Consider the following 18,372-nt stretch of genomic DNA (forward strand, 5'->3'; position numbering starts at 1 on the left):
CTCCTGAGCACATCCTCCTCATGGACACGTCCCCCACAAGGTCGTTGGTCCTAAGATCGACACCTCGTTACCATCAGCTCACAAGGACACCATTACTTGCACTGTTCGCTCGTGGGCCGACCTCTGACCACCTCTACCACGACTCATGCTGCCTCGTGGGTCGACACCTCGGACCACCGGGGACGCCCTGGAACTGCACCGCGACGATGCTGTTGGCGGAATAATCTGATCAATGCTATGAACGCTCAAGCCGAGCCTCTCAAGGGGTACCTTCTTCCTCGTAGGGCTACCGAAGGGCCTAGGTTGGGCTGGGCTCACTGTCGTGATATGGAGGAAATCATCCTCGCCCGATGATGAGAGTGCATGCACCCCTCCAGTACTGTCCTCTGGAGGTCTTCGGTTTTGGGTGAGCTAACACAAGGCCTGACAGTGACTGGACTAGTACTGGTCTCTACCTTTAGATAGAGAGCTGTGACGATGATAGGGATGAGGATCCTGAGCAGCCAAGTGACTGCACTAGATACCTGAATGGTGAAGCTTATACAACAATCTCTGTTGTAATAGAGTCCCACCTGGAATACTAGAGTGGTACCTTGAGAGGTGGTCTGTAATACTATGGGAGAGTCGAAGTACTCAGCAAGAGTAGCCATCATAGCTGAGAGCATTGGGATCACTCAACCAAAAGGTGGAGGGAAATAGGAATGAAAGGATACACTGTGGGATGCGAGCAATGATGACAAGTCAAGTACCATCCGAAGCCTTCGGACCGAAGGTCGCACTGCGCATGGCAAAAGCGCGCGCCATCCTGATCGATTTAGAGGGTCTGATGTCGTTTATCGTCTTTTCTTCATCTCCGTGCCTCACCGGCGTTGTGGTTGAGTTGGTTTAGTTGTCCTGGGATGCGAAACTAGGATGCATTTCTCGTTGATCGATGCTGTGTGCGGGAGGGGGCCAGATTGGGGTACCCTTGGAGTTATAGGATATCCCATCCACGACAAATGCATAACAGCTACTCCACGAAGGGGTATCAAGACATCCAGGCGCTACCTGTGGTTACTGCCATTCTAGCGTAGCTCAACAGCAATGATGAACAAGGCTGTTGGAGAGAGAGCTACTTGCATCGACCGACTCCACCTCTCCAACGAGGCATCGCCACTTCTAAAGAGCTGTAGATTATGGGAAGGTCGAGCGGCACAAGAGCTACGAAGGGTACCTTCCAGACTATACCTCCTCTGATTTACGTTAACAATACAAGACCATGATATACAACATGAAGGAGTTCACAAGTCATGCAACAGAACAGCAGTTGTCGGTTCACAGTTGAGGATTATAATGACTACAAAGTCTATCAAGTAGGATATCATACGCATTCGATGAAGGGACATATTTCCCTCCCAAGACCTCGAAAAGGTGAACACCTGCCTCTGCGCACATATTCTCGTAGTCTAGGCTTTCAAGAGTACACGTCATTCTCCCCAGAGGGTCATCGAAGGGCTTTCCGTTATCAGTTGTAACGACTCTTGTGATGGGATCGCTGAAAGGCGATCAACTATTCCACTGCTCCCACTCAATAGGGATCGCCATTCAAGATAGGCTACGGAAAAGTTTTATCAGAAAAGTTGAAGATTTTACACTTAGTCTTTTCCATCATCACGTATGGAACGGAGACTCCTCATAACTGGGTAGCTAAGTATTCTCGACTTTACCGAGTATCCTAAAGTCGACTTACATCCTATACATGGGTCTGTTATCTCCAGGGTAATCTTCAGAGCCACACTGTAGTCGAAGCATGGAGATACTTCCACTATCGCCTCCTTCATCAGTGAGACGAAATATGATCTCAGAATCAAAGGTCCTACTGGAGGGTGGGAGGAGGATACACTCGTTAGAGTCCGGATCAGCATCGACTCTCCAACTCCTCTAACACGACGCATGACAATACGCAGCTGTTCAACAGCCTACCTTGAACCATCTCGTGAGGGCCTTGGGGTTAATTCCTACGGACTGTAAGGAGTCGGCAGTGGGAAGTAGCAGGAGTGCGGTAGATATCCTTGCACGCATGTACAAGAGAAAACGCCTTCTGCGAGAGTTCTCTATAGCGAGTTCCCCTCTAGAAGCGCTATCAGGCATTCATCGAGACGGCTCGGAGTGCGAGCGTCTCACTGATGGAAATTCGGGCAACGTTCGCTACAACCCCAGTGATGACCGTGGGCGTGCGCTTTATACCGGATAGGGGAAATTTAGTGAAATTTCCTTCAGGAAAGGTCTCCTTCTATTGTGTTGAGTCATTCAATTGCCTGGTTTGAATCCTGAGGAGTGCCCCCAGCATGAGTGTACCGTTATTGAGAGGTGGTCGCTGGATGGGTAGTGGGTTTCCAGTTGTGTCTGATAGATCAAGAAAGTATGGCCGACCGACGCACTGTGGGGGATATGCTCGCTGATACCTTGATAACAGCGATGAAGGAGAAAGAGGAGCAGCTCGATAAGGAAATCGAGAAGTATCTTAGGTTCACCCGCGCATGATTCGGAATAGGTCCAGTTGGGTTACATGACGATTCTTCGCATTGAGACATCTCTCAGTGCGGTATCATCTCAGATTAGACAATATGAAAGAGGATGACATCGAGGAGATCAGACGTAAGAGGTTAGAAGAGATGAAGGAGGATTATAAGGCCAGTCTAGTGAGTCTAGTTGTCATCCTTTTACCGAGCAATCCCCTTTCCCATAGGAGCTTCGTTCCAAGGGACATGGTGAATACAAGGAGTTGCATTCTGAAAGAGAATTCTTCGAAGTGAGTATCTTGAGGTTCGTTCGGAGTCACTGGAGTGATGCCAGGCTGCCAAGGATTCAAAGCTCATGGTTTGCCATTTTTATAGACCTACAACATGGCGATGTCAGATAGTAGACAAGTAGGAGATCCCAGGTTCGATCCCCAGTCGTGTCATTCTGCTGTTTTCGCAGGCACTTGTCTGTTCTAGCAGAGAAGTACATCGGCACTCGATTCGTCAAAATCAATGCGGAAAAAGTGAGGGCTTCGGAGTAGCACCAATTCGAAGCCTCAACCATCTCAGTCGCCCTTCCTATGTGATCGATTTAGGATTATGATGCTGCCGACTATCATGCTGGTCAAAGACGGTGGGATAGCGATCACTCCCCTTCCCATCGCCTACCTTCGTAGTGGAGTTGGTATTGCGTATGCTCAGTAGGTAAGACAGAGCACTCGGTGATTGGTTTCGATGAGTTCGGCGGGCGGGATGACTTTGATACAGATGCTATTGAGGAGGTAGAGAGGAGGGTCTGATACGCTATTGTGTAGTCGTTGACAGGTGCTTGCTACTTGGCAGATCATAAAGCGTCGGAATTAATAGCATATGAGAACAGTGTTACACCCTTGAGGGGAAGTATATGTATTAGAGTATCTACAACAACTTGATTGTTGTGTACATTGAGCTCATCATCACTGTTGTTGTGAAGGCCGTAGTTCATGTCAATACCCCTTCGTAAGGTATGTAGGAATGCTTCCAAGCAGCTTAGTGGCTCTGTTAGAAGGATGAGTATCAAGCCAGAGGCCCAAAGGAAGGAAGTTGAGTAAGGCAGGCTGGGTGACTTATACCTTCCTCGGCAGTGTACCAGATGGTCTCGGCGAGTCACTTTGCCGTTGGCTGATGTTGTGCATAAGGATGCTGTCGCGGTAACAGGAAGCTTGGACTTGTTCGATGAGAGGGTCGCATCTAAACAGCATGATGGGAAGCAACAGAAGAGGTGTTGTTGAGTGTAGGGGTTGGGGTACGTTGTTGTAGTAGGGCGCGGGAACAACGACGGAAGGCCTGGATGGGAAAGGAGGTCACACCATGGATGGAGAATGGTTGGGACTATGAGGGGAAGTAATATATAATAGTGATGCTATGTGTATGATATTGAGGTTAGATGGCGAGGGGAGCACCTACCTGAAGACCCTACTGTGCCCTATGGTGTACTACCTAATGCACATCTTCGGAAGGCTGTGCTCATCAAGAAGGACTCTGGCCTCAAGAGGTGAGCTTGTAGGGAGTCGGTGGGCAGGAACGAGTAAAGTCCTTGCATGGTGCATATTATTTGGGCACCAGTGTACAGTATTTGATAGAATATGGTTGCTATAAAATCCTACTTCTTACAACTTGCCCTATCTATGTGTTCACGAGTTCATCATGGGTTCGGTTACACTGCTCACATTACCGTGTTTCTGACGGTAGTGTGGGTATATACTCCTCTGTTGAGTTTCCTTCAGGTGGATACCGATAGTAAACCTTCCTCCAGGAGACCTCATTGAGGTAGCTTGTTCAACCCCTGGGAAGTACCACTTGGACCCAGCATTTTGGGACGCCCTTTGTCGGCGTGCGGAGTACATCAGTCATTGCTTCTCTGTAAAGCAGATTCGGAGGTTGTTGGGTGAGGCCGCCGCCGCCAACACCTATGGATCGCCTCTGAATATGCCATGCCTAGGCGCGTTGGCTTCGGCGGAGTGTAAAGCCCATCCTGGGTTGTTGAGGAAGATGAGCTCAGAGCTGTTGGAGAGGTTCCCACAACTCACGTTACTCACCTGCTCAGAGTGTGCTGAGGCGTATCAAAAGCTTGAGTGAGTATATAACCCTTCGGATTGGAGATCTGTTATTCATGGCGGTATCAATGGTAACTTCCAGCAATGTACTGTATGCAGTCATATTGACTCACGGTTGAGCGATACTTACCACAGTATTTAGTGCAAGCATTTTGCAATGCGCAGGAATTCCCTTCGCGTAGTATTTGATATATGTATCATTGACTGGTCAATACTCGTACTCTATTCATCGTATTACATTGGAAAGTAGTACTAGTAGACAGCAGCATCCAGAGCTGCTCTCAGATACGACCATACAGGTACTTACAATATGTTGGCATTAGCCTTCGTACAGGAAATGGAGGATATTCGATATCCTCTTGTTGGATCCGAGAAGAGCAGGCAGTCTACTTCACCTGAGCGAGCTGTTCAGATGGCAGCGAAGATCCTTACGGCCTTCTCCAAGGCAAAGCTCAATGGTGCCACTCCAAATGACTTGCTCGACTGCTGTGCTCATACATTGTAAGGAATACCCAATATTGCTAGTTATTGGATTCCCTCAACGGAGGCTTCGTCCAGTTGTCGCGGCGGAGTTTGAGTCGTCGGCTCAGGTATTCCCATCGGGAGGTGTTGAAGGATTGTGTGGATGATTATATAGCAGCAGTCGATGCATACAGGAGATTCTCTCGTGCTGTTACGGCGATCGAGATGGCCAGAATCATCTTGGCGTCTGATATCGCGTTGGAAGTGCACCGAATAGGTCGTCTTGCGAGAGCTGTAAGGCTGTGCTGAGCTTCTCTAATGAGCTGGGTTGTAGGTTCACGGGCTGGAGGGGAATGTGATGATAGCGACTGAGTTGGCCGATTGTGTGAGGGCATCAGTGAAGGATGCTACGGCATTGAGAGGAGGAGATACTGTCGAGCTCACTGTAGTCGGGATATTACGCCCGCCTTATATGACGTATTGTAAGGTCCAAAGGGAGGATCATGGCAATGAGTTGGATGAATTTGGTATGCCTACAAGAAGAGTATCTTCGCGGAAGATAACTCTCGAAATCGATCACCTGATCGATTTAATAGAGTGTTTGATGGCTGTTGGGCAGGAAGGTGTGCTCGTCCCCATCGTTGGACATTCATGGTGTTCCGAACAGTCCCTGAAGTCTTGGCTAAGGTCATCACGAACAGCATTGATGACCCCTTACGAGCAGTCCGAGTGTTAGGATGGAGATACAATTTCCCTATAGACCAGCAGAATAGGTGCTGCTCGGGGAGATACTGCCGACTCCATCTCGTCAACAGGTTGGCCGATGTGGTCCGGCTGAGTCAAAGACAGCTCATACCACATGGTTTGAGGGAAGTCATGGAAAATCGAATATTGGCCGGTCGTGGTGACTTCTTGGCATCGTTGGCACCGCTGTTGGAGAAGGAGATGGATAGATTTAGAGAGGACCAATGTGTTATACTTGCGAGGTGCCGGGATCGAACCTGGGTGCTGCGGTGGGAAGTTGGTGTGTAGGGTCTACCACGGCTTGGGTACACAATTTAACGGTATAGTGAACGGATGTCTGAAGCAGCTCAGCAGCAGATTGTCGCAGAAGAGGTGAGCACACGTAAAGCTCGACTATCGTCGATATCCAACGGATCTGCTCAAAGGGTGGTCTCGTGGGAGGAAGGACGAACCCATCCAGGAGCTCGAAGTGAATATAGTGGCAGCTTGCTATGGCAGGAGGAGCCGATCGATCGAGAAGAGCTTGTGGCACAGGTATCATGGTGTAGTAGTTATGTTGTTTAATCTTCATTCTGAAGGTCCTTGGGTCAAATTTTAGCTAGGGGATTTTTGTCAGGTATGCGATACCTTCGACTCATCAATACTCCATCCCAAGCTGCTACAACAGTTCGAAGGACTCGTCCCGCGGATGAGCCCAGAGCAACTCCTTAGGTCACTCTTATTTCCATTGGGATCATCATCCAAACGATCATCTTCATTCAGATGTGCAACAATTCTACCGCAAGCAGTTCGGAGGGAAACTGAACGTCGAGAGAGCGACAACGGCTACTTGTATGGCGATGACAATCCCGACGAGATCGAACAAGTTGCTAAGGTATTTCCATTCCAATATCCATCATTATGGGTGAGTAAGTCTTTGCAGATCCCTCCTCATACAGTCGAAGAGATTCTCACTCGAAGCAACATTTAAAACGAGACTAGCCAACGTCGAAGCCATGAGCTTCACCGTATCAGTTTCCGTAAATTCAAACATGTTTCTGATTATCCTCATTGCGTTGAGCTCAGTGCAGCTTAATGGCTCCATACCACTCCTTCCGGAACTTGTAGTTGTTTTCATAGTTGCTGCTATCACAACATGGGTATGTCCTTGAGTTCGTTGTTTCAGAAACTCGTGGGTAAAGAGGAGATGCGCATCCTCATGGTCGGCCTGGATGGTGCCGGTAACTCACTCTCCTACTATGGCCGCATACCTTATCATCAGGCAAAACTACCATTCTTTCTAAGCTGAAACTTGGCCAGGTGGTCACAACAACACCGACTATTGGCTTCAATGTCGAGACGGTTGAGTAAGAAGACCCATTTGTATGAAATCCTACATTGCTCATACTTAGATATAAAAACATAAGTTTCACGGTTTGGGATGCCTGTGGACAAGATAAGTTCGGTCCATCGTGGACACTCTATTATAAGAATGCTCAAGCTGTCGTCTTCGTCGTTGATTCCAACGATAGGGATAGTGAGAGTACTCTCACCATTGATATATCATCCATCCGATGCCTTCAGGGATGGATGCTGCCAAAGAAGAGCTCCATCGCATGCTCAACGAGGAGGAGCTAAGAGATGCTTGTGTTCTTGTCTTCGCCAACAAACAAGTACTCAGACGCCTCCCTTTACTCCACAATGCTTCTTGTTAGGATCTGCCCAACGCCATGACCATCACGGAAGTGAGAGAGAAGTTAGGACTGCAGTCTCTGAAACATCGTAATTGGTACATACAGTCGGCTTGTGCTACCACTGGCGATGGGCTTTATGAAGGCTTTGACTGGCTCAGCAAGACCCTTGCCGATGCGAAATAAGACTCTTTGGATACGAGTCGCTGATTACTTTTTTATACAAGGGATATCGTCGTGAACTATGTTGAGTTACGTAGTCTGTACTCCAGTGGTGGATAATCGGTGATATTGGTATTCACAATTACCGATGCGCGAATGGTCAATACGAATACACCAGAAGATTAATAAATATGGCACTACGAGGGCAACCACTATACATCTTAGATGTTGTTCCTTGACACGAGTACAGTTTAACGGCTATGCATTGATAGTTATAAGTCATATATGATAGACAATCGGCCCCATGGGTAGTGTGGGACTGTTGGCCGACTCGCCACGAGAAATCAACGTACTTGACCTGATGAAAAATCTAGATGTTGAGCATGCAAGATACAAAATAGGCTGAATCTATCCCTAATTAGCGGCCCGTTCTGTTATCTCATGATGCATCATATATTTCTGGAAAGTTGCACGAGTAAGGGAACACTTATCCTCTACTGGAAGGGGAACATCTAAACATACAGCGAACGTCCTCGTGAGGTTACTGTGTGACGACCCCTCACCACGGAAAGTGCTGTCCTTCCCAGTCCGCACTGACTATGTCAAATAGTTACCAACACATTGACCGTGGAGAAAGATACAAATCCTGCCCGAGGATGGCTACCATTCGCCCACCATCACCATCATGAAGTGGGGAAGTCTGGAAAATGGCGAGCGAAAAATAAAATGACGAAGTTCGAAAAATGACGGTCAAAACAGTGGTAGTAATGTAGATCAAGTGAAGGGGTGCTATTGAGAATGAATCAGCTCAGTGAGTCGTCGGACTGAGAGCTCTGATCAATAATCAGAGTCTGATAGTCTACCTCTTTAAGCTGCATATCCTTTTCATACTACTATCCTCAGACATACTGGAGTGATGATGAATCATCATCATCATTAACGATGATGATCGATCGGCTAGCTTCGAAGGCTTAACCTGGTTCTTAGTAGAAGTGTTCTTCAGGATACGACTAAGGTTCGGATTGTGGCTAATAAATGGTATGTGAAAGGGAGCTTGTTGGGATCATCTCCCATATCGGACTAGAGACCTTCAAAATCGAGGCAGTGACTTGCTAAGGAAGGATCCCTCATGGACTGCAATGCTGTTATTCGATGTTATTCCACCCGAAATCCCCTCCTGTCTCGGCCGGACCACGCTAAGACCAGGTTCACACGATTACTGTTTGACGGAAAGCCTCGTCAGCTTTTGGATTTTGTCATTGACTTGTTGGAGCTGCACACCGACGACACGAGTGAACATCTGACAACATATTCCTACAGAGCCGATGCGCTATGGCTGTTATGTGTTTCCGATTCGGAGACAATGGCTTGGAAGCGTAGCGGAGTGCCCGTTCGCTGGATGATCTGCAGATTCGATACCAGGCCTGCGAGGTCTTCAGAGAGAAGCAGTCGTGAAGTATGTGAATTAACAGGAATGTGTTTCGAAAGGGCGACTCTACAACAAAAGGTTGCAGAGGATCTATACAATCCTTCAGTGGAAGGGTCGATCCAGTCTGTTCGGCAGAAGTCGTAATCTCATAGGGTGATGAGGTCCGTCAGGCGGCTATTTCTCTCAGACTCACCAACCCCTAACCAGTGTTAGTGCATCCTCTGCTGTTTAGTCGCTTACTGATATCTCCAGCTCTTGATTTCCTCAATCCATACGAGCCGTAGCAGTTACGAGAGAATTTCTTCTGAAAGGATGCTGTCAGTATTGATGCCTTCGATAAACCCGTGTGAATCAGGACAACGTTGAGGTATCTACTGTGTAGTTGCTTCCATACTATGTACATCGGGCCATGGCAAGAGCTAGAGTTGGCACGCCTCTTGGCTCGGCATCGATCCATCCAGCGAGCCAACACCAGACAACAGACACACAATCGACTAACAGAAGAGCAGCATGCTAGTACGGAAGGCTCCAGTAACCTCTTCACAATCCTATGGGTCGCCATCTGTGCCTGCAGGGACCGTTCTGCCTCTTCTGAACTCCACCCTTGTGGGCGGGCCTCGATCGACTGGTGCCCTCAACTCCAACCGAAGGAGAGTATCCAACGATTTCTCGATACGTTACGATCGATTACTCGGCTGTCCTGCTGAGAAGCCCCGTTCTGTCACTTTATCACCAAGTATGCTATTGCGATGCTCCTCATTGGCTTTCCATCTCCCGCAGGTATACATTCGCCCGCCGAGCATTCATCTTTACCAAAGCTCGTCTCCAAAACCAGGTAGAGTCCATCCTGAGTCGGTCTGTCGACGGCTTTCTCCTAGGCTCCACCGCAATATCAAATCACGACCACAGCTACCGACGACCGAGAAGCGCCGAATTCATCTTGAGCATTTTAGGAGAGTTTATTGGCAGACTCGAGATGAAAGAGAAACAGCCACGACCAGTCGGTGTTCTGAAGCTCCTTCGAGCCCATGTCCAGTTATAAAACAAGATGAAGCGGATGAATTCAACGACCCATTGATAGCATGGAGCAATGGCCTGGATATCGATAAGCTCCTAGAGAGCCCACGGTTGTCCACAATGGCACAATTTGGTTGACCATCTCGTGTTGTGTTATCAAGTCTCGCGGTCAAATAGTCTTATCGAGTTGAACAGCTAACAGATTGGTGAAATATAGTCTTGTTATTATTAGTACTTGCACCCGTCCGTGTTAGTATGAAAGTGAGTATGAACTACTGTTACTCGATCAACACAACACAATCCTTGCTACACTCACGATACGCATGAACACTTCAGCCGTAGCGACAGCATCCTCGTGTAGTAGTAGCAGCATGAGTAGAGTGTTCCCCATTCCAAGAGTGATCGGAGTGGTGTGGCCCGACAGGGTTAGACCGTAACGGCAACTTCTGAGCAATCGCCTCGAACAGTGCCACGACGTTCTGACCTACCACACCTCGCAAACATCAGCAGTACTAGACAATACCAAACTCACCAGTTTTAGCACTAGTCTCACAGAATACTAGGCCGTGGGTCATGGCGTACTCTCGAGCAGTCGCGAGAGGGACTCTGAGAACAATACATAAAACCCGACGTTATCAAGACCATTCAAACTCTCGGTCAGCGACATCCATTTTATTAGCCGCCAACGCTACGACAATGTCTGGGTTGTTGACCATCGAAAGCTGCTTCACCCTGAAAGGAACGAACTGTGAATGTCGACAGGGCGGTCTTGAGGTACCAGTCTTGAGCCCTCACGAAGCTAGCCATTGACGTCTGGTCGTACACTACTATAGCGCACGATGCGTTGCGGTAGTACATCGGTGCCAAGGACCGGAACCTTTCCTGGCCTGTCGATAAGAGCAACCGTGTGATTGAGCAGTTATCGGGATGAGTTATTATCAGAAACTATATGATATAAAGGAATCGCCGAGCTCAAAGAGAAGTGGTGCTCACCAGCAGTATCCCATATTTCAAACTTGATGGATCTATTCGATCCTGGCACGAGGAGATCCTGCGTGGAGAAGGCGGCACCGATGGTTGTTTGGACGGTATCCTCGAAAGAGTTGTGGACCTGTTCTTGGCACTTCTTTCGATGGCACTGCTTTCCTTACAAATCTTTGCACGAGGGAAGTCTTCCCGACAGAGGCATCGCTAAAGGACGAAGGGTTCATCGAGATTTGATTGTCGAAGCTGTGTACTCACCCTAGTAAGACCAGCTTATAGCCCTGTTTTCTACTCGGAGAAGTAATGATGGTCATACCAAGACGCTAACGTGATTGTTATTGAGGACTGTGATTACTCAACTACTTCGTACGTTTACACATAATAATAGAAGTGCGAAAAATCACTCAGTTTCATAATCGCTGGATCATGAGTGGGAATAATTGCAATTGGCGGGCCAGTACAGGAAACTAGGCTCATATCAAATCGGGATGAACAGCATGATATAAAAAAAGGAAGTGAACAGATACGAGTCGGCATTGGATCGTCCTGACCATCAGTCAATATGAACGAGTAGCTCGTCTGTGAACCCAGGGCTCAAGAAGAGGGCTTCTTCTTGAAGCAGAGGAGGGGGCGGAATATAAAGTCGACAACAAACCTAGTTAGCTCCAACAGCGCGCACGCACATTATGATAAGCCTGGACTTTTCAACGCATGAGACATGATCCTTTAATGAAGGCCCTTCATCCAACTTCGTCCATGCCTCAGGACACTATAGGGCAATCCAACTCTGACGTGCCCAGCATGAGAGCTTTCGAAAGCTCTCGAGTGTGGAGTAATACGCCGTCCGAATTCGAGTCCGATGATGGGAATAGAATAGGGGAAGACAAATCGGCGCATACGAGATGAATCTCAGTGGATTGTAAGACTAAGCCAGTACTTACGATACCCTTGCAGTTGAGTCATCTTCGAAGGATTTATCGAGCCGAATACTTGCAACTGTTTGGTCACCATACACTCTGACCATAGTCAATGCAGCTAGAGTTATAGCAGCTTGAATTTCGGTCAGGCCGAAGCCAGCATTTTTCTCTCAGCATTGAGCACGGTGTACAACACTGCTTATCCAGCATGGGTTGAGGCTTACAGACGTTCCGCCGTGATCCAGTAGATGGTAATTCTGCCCTACTGTGTTTTCAGACAACGGCATCAACCAAGTATCTGGACGAATTGTCCCTCTCGTACCAACTCGGAGTTTGACTACTGTCGCAGTGTCTACTCTGTCAGTGGGGTAAAACTAAACTGTCTCATGACGGTCTAAACCCAGTGCACGTTCTCTACTGGTGGGTGAATAATCCGATACTTTAAGACTTCTGCGTCTCAATGATAGCAGCTTCCTATTAGGAAGAGCCAGCATCGAATGTCAACATCGGTATGGGCACTTCAAGTGCCGCGCTTGGCTGCCACGAACCAACCCTTTAACTAGCGCCGCCTTTTGACGCTTCCATCAAGCAGGTTGGTTAAAGGGTAACAGTTTACAATACTTGGTATAGTAACGATAGTTACTAATAACTATTAGCTTATTAGTAAATTACTAATAGTAATAAGAACCATCTATACCAAAACATCAAACTATTCAAATCCAATGAAGGAGATCAATGGTGAGGTAACACATTGTAATACGTTGATCGCAAGGTAGATTTAATACGACAATAAAACGTTAAAATACACAAGTGCAAAACAAAGTCAGCATGACAAATAATTTCATCACCATTCCTTTTAGGAATGGTGATGAAATTATTTGTTAGTAGGAAATTCCTACTGACTTCATCGATATAACACGATAAGTATAGAAATAAAATCTCTTCTCATTACTGATTCCCAAAAAATGGAAATACTCATCATAATCATTTCACATGTGCAAGCTATTTTCTTCCCTTTCTCATTTCGACCACTATCATCCTTTTAACCACCTCATTCTGAAAAAGTGCGAAAATATAAAATTTCATCAGACAGGGATTTTCTTCCCAAATTGTGACTACATCTCTTCAACGTCTATTTGGAGAATAGTAACTTCTACTTGAAGAGGTTGGCGAAATGAAACTAAAGGTTATCGACGAGAACTTCTCGTTTAGCAACTCCAATTTAGATACAATCATCTAGAAACGTCAGTTTTAAAACTTAAGTGAAAGCAATTTCAAATTCAGGAACTTCGGAGGAACGTCGTTCCCAAAAGCATCTAACAGTCAGAGTCTAACTGTCGGAGCGGGAAGTCTGCGGTGCTCCTTGTAACCGCGCGCGTATGCCGCGCTCTCGTATCTTCACTATTTCCAGTCCGTTTGGGCGATATATTCCGATCGACTATTTCCAGGATTCACTATTTTCAGAGCTACCGTCCTACCGAATGGTCCAGCTACCTGAGAATCGATTCTGGGCAAAAGTTCCGAGGTAACCTGAGAAATCAGTCCTAGAGAGAAAAATGATGATCCAAAAAACGTCTGTCCTTGGTTTGAAACATCCCGTACAAAATCATAGCCAGGTCAGTTTTTATACAGCAACGCGCCAGTGCTGCGTGTGGCTGCTGGTATTCGCGTGCGTACTTTGGCTCATCAGAATATTATTTTTATTTTTTCGATTGCTATTCGAGAGTGCTTCTGTTCACACCATTTTCCCCGGCCACTTCACCAGAGCTTGCTGATCTCTATTTTCCTCGATCGTGAGCCACTCCTGATCACCAATGGTTGCAGTAGAAAATAGGTTTTTGTGATGCGATTATCGGAGTAGGAGATTCTGTCGAAATTTCAATCCGAAGAAAATCTGTTATCTGTTACCAACGATGAATCCTGGTTGCATCGGTTCGAGTTTGAAAATACCAGCTCCACCGAAGAGTACAGAAAAACATCATATGAGTCTAACTTGCCTACAGTTCCATTGGCAATTCGGAATCACTGAGCGAATCCGAAACTGTTATTCTCGCCCTGTTTCCAGTCGGAATATCTTTTGCGTATGCGTGCACAAGAATTACGCAGCGCACGAGATCCGTTCAGGTATCTCTCAGGAGTCGAGTTCAACCATGGTAACCATGTTATACGATTCGTAGTTCTGATTAATCGCTTACTTAACACTTCGAGCGTTGCGTTGGTTCATCACTTTATCGAGAGTGGAATCTTCCGTGTGCGCGATATTGAATATGTTTTTGGCCCATCATATACCGGGATTGGGTGAGCATCTGAATCCTCATCCTTGCGAAGAGATGGATGTCGCTGATTGCGCACTGAAAGCACTGAAGGAGAGGATCCTGTATGGCGAGTCGCCCATGGATAATGTCAATCATGACGATTATAATCCGCACAAAGCTCTTGAATGTACGGGAATATCGTGGCGCAGGGAAGCTTGAGTGAGTATGCATAGATACCGGTCCTGATCCGTACGGTGAGCACCATCAACCTATACCACACAAGACGTCTTCATTCGCTACTAGAGTGGCTAGTAAGCAATCGATCAACCATCCCTCCAGTTGAGACCGGGATGGTGTCACCATCACGGTGAATCTGTAACCACATTATGCGTCGAAATATATTTTCCGAACACAACGGACTAATTATCCTGATTGGTAACTATCTCTAGGCGAATCTAATTAAATTAGGGTTCGCTTAGAAGTAGTTCATTCTGGTCCATCACGTCTTCAAGAAACGAGCAATTGATTACTTCCCAATCGAGCAACGTCACCACTTTGGTTGAAACGTGTTCATCGTTGCATCATTCTCGGAATCCTCCCATGACTGAGCCTCGTAAGCTTGGATGAAAACATGACGAACACTAGCTTCACTAACGTAAAACTACTGGTGGTGCGCCAAATTTGCCAGCAACGGTGGTATTGTAAACGCAAAATGCTATCTTGTAGATGACTTCAAGCTCGATGAGCAAGTCCATCAGTTGGGTGACGGAACCTTCGCGCTTGTGAATGAATCGGTGAGGAAATGGGCCGAGGTAAGCCTAGGAATGGATGCTGTTGATTTTAATCATTGCCTTTGGTGGATTACTGCATGCTCGAGAAGAACTCCAGGGAAGGCTGTCATGACTGAATACTGACTAATTCTTATAGCCACACTCAGTTGGAGTATACTTGAACTCTCTTGACTCCTGAGGCACAGTAAAACCTCGATAAGCTGCCTCAGTCTTGGAGCATATGTTCGCTTTCCTCAGTGAGCTTGGGAGTTCCCTCACTATCAGGGAGGAAACCCCCAAGCTCAGCTGAGGAGACCATTCACTATCAGCGAACAGGGGTGATCTCGAACTAATTGTTGGTTGATACCATCACCTTGCAAGGCTCACGCATATTTCTTCAGTGGGCCTGTGGTGTTGGCGTGACCATTGTGTCATCGGGGGCGAGCTTGGCTGCTCTTAGCAGTGTATGGCGGAATATGTTACAACAAAAGTGAGAGATGCGTCAGTGATCGCTCGATGGAACTACCCATTCAGTGAGTCCGAAGAAACTGCTGAAGATCAGGAGGAGCCTTCAGAAAATCAGAGGAAAAACTCACAAGTTCAGGTGCGTTTGCCTAGCCTCGTTACTTTCGGGAACTAACGACGTGAGCGTGCTGTTCTGATAAGCTATCGTCGCTTACTCGATTCTGTACCGCGCATGCTGGTGCTTTGGGGAGCACGTGTGCTTGGAGGTTACTTCCGAGTGTGTCTCTCGTGTTGTTCATTATCACACCTTTACTATATCATGCCTCTACTATATCATACATTAGTTTTCAAAATAGTTTCCAATTTCAATATCCCCAGGTCCCGGAGAGAGGCGAAGCTGCACTGAGTGCGAGCATCCATGGAGCGTCGACTGTTACATCTCCTGTCACCACACGGAGTGTCCATAATACTGTTAGCAACAGTCTTAGTGCTTTTCTCAAGCGAACACAATTCAACAGTAGCAGCAGTAGTAGTAGTGCTGATGATTGTGATACTGATACCTCTGCAAGTTGACTGTATCGTGGCACGTTAATGATTGTCTCCGCTGTTCACTGAATGTCGAGTAGTGAGTGAGAATGATAGGAGTTGGTGGAAGACATTACACTATTTGAGTGACCGTAACTTGGCTTTCTCGGAGAAGCGGCGGAGCGCAATTTATAAGAGCGAGGCACTGCCTCGCTCAACGAGATCTGAGAACGGTACAGTATACCCAAGGGAGGTCAGTCAGGAAAAAATAATCAGGGCCCTGATTGTAAGACTCCCATACAGATGAGATGATCGGTCTCAGATCCTGATGGTCTGTCTTGAGGTTACCTTCGCCGAAGGAAAGCTGAAGACAGACACCGAAGGACCTTCGGTATGCAGTGTCTTCCATCGCTTCTGCAACCTGGGCGACTGCTGGAACGTGGGGGCTCCCACATTTCAGCAGTCGAACACAGCTGGACCCTAGCGTCCCCCCCCACTGGGGGGCTCTTTTACCTATCTGAGCTCACTGATTCCGAGAGTTTCAAACGCTTGGACTATTCGCTTTGGGGATACGGGTGTAGGACCACTTGCGGCGGGCATTCCAGATGGTCTTGACAGAAGGAGCGTCTGTATCGGCGCACTAGGGTGTTCGCACGTCCAAATGACACGCTACGCTCGTACTGTGACCATCACAGTGTGATAGCCTTTCCGCAGAGGTCTTCGACTGATCCATGGTGGAACAGTCATGATGGAACTTCCATCGCACGGCACAATGCCTGCGCCTTACGCGGACAATTCGACGTGGGTGGGGACAGAGTCGCGATTGGTCATGATATAGTGGAAGGTTCGCTAACGCTAGGCCCCTCCTTGGCGACGGTGCCACGTGGCGTGACCCACGCCGTCGGTGCGTGAAAGGGGCCAATTTTGATTTGGCTACACACACTACCATTACTGGCAACCTTTTGTTGCTGACGACTGCATCCATTGGAACCCCAAATCTAGTCCTGTTCGGGCTGATATTCCAATATCACTGGTGAGAGCTATGAAGGCGGTGCCGGCTTGTTCTGGATATGGAAGCTGCTGGGGCTCCATGCTAATCGACAGCTGCTGCCGAAATATCAATCATTTTTCTATGTGCCAATTTTCAACGTGCGCGATAATTCGTTAATGCATAGCTATCGGCGATGAGACTTCGTCGCCGTGCGGATCCCTGATAGCATGAAAACAGACTGGACGACGGCTAGGAGTATGAGTAGTCCGACTGGGGAATGGCGCGCAGTGGCGGTGTCAAAGTTTGACGGTCAAACTCACTACCGAGTCGATTTTCTATTCCTGGAGCCGCTCCGTGGCTAACCAAGCCCGGCTTGCCAAGCTGGCGAATCCTCGATAAGGAGGGGTTGGACATTGTCGAATCGACAATCGCGTCACGGGTTGATGGATGCCGTTTGGGGACAAAGCGCACGTGCTGAGTACTTGGAAAAGCTGGCTCAAGTGTTGGAATGGGATGCCATGCTCGTCGGAGCTAGAACACTCGAGTTGAGAGTTCGTCAAAGCGAGCTCGTGTAGGGGGCAACGTACGTGCCGAGATGCGGACCGCCGGACGCTATGAGTGCTAACGCAGTTGACAGAAGCTGCTCGCTCTCATCCAAAAACTGGGGGATAGAGAGGGCCAGCGCGAAGGATCGTGGCTGGCATTGTGTATCTTCAAGGATCGTGCACGTGCAATTGCCGAACAATATTTTGCGAGCCTATGCCGCAAGTCTGAAGAGTTCTCAATTCTGGTGGGCTACCTCCAGCGCCTGAAGAAGCGAGTAACCGACAAGCAGAAGCCCGGCATGAGGGGAAGATCATTCTATGTGAAGTGTGGAAGCCGGACAAGGAGACAGCACCGAGGGAAAACGGCGCAGCACGCATGCGCAAGGAAATTCAACTGTGCGCATGAAATTCTTCGCCCGCCACAAAATTGAAGTATTGCCCTCCTGTGGCAAGGTTGTTGGCCCAAGGCTGCTTACAGCGAGCGAGCTCGATGTAAGCAGTAAAGGAATTCGAACTCCGACGGAAAATTATCTGGAAACAATTAGGAGTAGTGTTTAGAATATCCCTCAAAGTCTTTTCGACTATTGTCGTGAGGTCAAGCAGCCTTCGGTTCGGAGCAGACTCGCGCCTTCGTTGGGAGAGGTAGAACATTTAGTCAGGTAAGGTTGAACATCTTGAGCTGCTAGTCGATATGACTGGTGATATCTTCTCGTTCTTGATCAGGTCTAGTATGCTCGTGCTTCTTCAGAATAAACTTAATATTAATTCAAGATTTCGTCTTTCTGTAAATTCTCTTCGACTCCGTACTGTCGGATCGATTCAGGGCCACCTCGGCGTCT

General features: G+C 47.7%; 4 protein-coding genes across 4 annotated transcripts in view; 2 read left to right on the forward strand and 2 right to left on the reverse strand.

Annotated features, from left to right (window-relative positions):
- Pmar_PMAR021600 (hypothetical protein) overlaps positions 1-665 on the reverse strand; it is a gene marked incomplete at both ends in the record, with an annotated part of 1,905 nt that extends 1,240 nt beyond the window's left edge. Inside the window, 5 exons of the mRNA XM_002775064.1 lie at positions 12-50; positions 83-225; positions 271-411; positions 456-524; positions 573-665. Coding sequence (XP_002775110.1) covers positions 12-50; positions 83-225; positions 271-411; positions 456-524; positions 573-665 — 485 coding nt within the window. The remainder of the gene's footprint in view (positions 1-11; positions 51-82; positions 226-270; positions 412-455; positions 525-572) is intronic.
- Positions 666-2,403: 1,738 nt separating this feature from the next.
- Pmar_PMAR021601 (hypothetical protein) lies at positions 2,404-6,825 on the forward strand (the record flags this gene model as incomplete). Its single annotated transcript, XM_002775065.1, has 25 exons — positions 2,404-2,498; positions 2,597-2,681; positions 2,729-2,791; positions 2,836-2,909; positions 2,962-3,025; positions 3,072-3,135; positions 3,207-3,283; positions 3,415-3,477; positions 3,506-3,588; positions 3,634-3,762; positions 3,804-3,884; positions 3,928-4,035; positions 4,268-4,428; positions 4,483-4,615; positions 4,883-5,098; positions 5,188-5,353; positions 5,394-5,504; positions 5,547-5,682; positions 5,727-5,832; positions 5,875-6,045; positions 6,092-6,175; positions 6,229-6,337; positions 6,420-6,514; positions 6,566-6,677; positions 6,726-6,825. The coding sequence occupies 25 exons, from the start codon at positions 2,404-2,406 to the stop codon at positions 6,771-6,773; spliced, it is 2,634 nt and encodes an 877-aa protein (XP_002775111.1). The 3' UTR covers positions 6,774-6,825.
- A 113-nt stretch (positions 6,826-6,938) lies between these two features.
- On the forward strand, positions 6,939-7,659 carry Pmar_PMAR021602 (ADP ribosylation factor 1, putative; the record flags this gene model as incomplete). The annotated part of the gene is made up of 5 exons (XM_002775066.1): positions 6,939-7,023; positions 7,065-7,149; positions 7,195-7,319; positions 7,367-7,455; positions 7,498-7,659. 5 exons carry the CDS (start codon positions 6,939-6,941, stop codon positions 7,657-7,659), a joined length of 546 nt encoding a protein of 181 aa, XP_002775112.1.
- Positions 7,660-10,507: 2,848 nt separating this feature from the next.
- On the reverse strand, positions 10,508-11,379 carry Pmar_PMAR021603 (Rab5, putative; the record flags this gene model as incomplete). Its single annotated transcript, XM_002775067.1, has 7 exons — positions 10,508-10,560; positions 10,614-10,687; positions 10,733-10,813; positions 10,860-10,968; positions 11,075-11,192; positions 11,233-11,272; positions 11,324-11,379. The coding sequence occupies 7 exons, from the start codon at positions 11,377-11,379 to the stop codon at positions 10,508-10,510; spliced, it is 531 nt and encodes a 176-aa protein (XP_002775113.1).
- Positions 11,380-18,372: the final 6,993 nt, after the last annotated feature.

The sequence above is a fragment of the Perkinsus marinus genome (genome assembly GCF_000006405.1).
Source record: "Perkinsus marinus ATCC 50983 genomic scaffold scf_1104296956762, whole genome shotgun sequence".
Taxonomy (NCBI): domain Eukaryota; phylum Perkinsozoa; order Perkinsida; family Perkinsidae; genus Perkinsus; species Perkinsus marinus.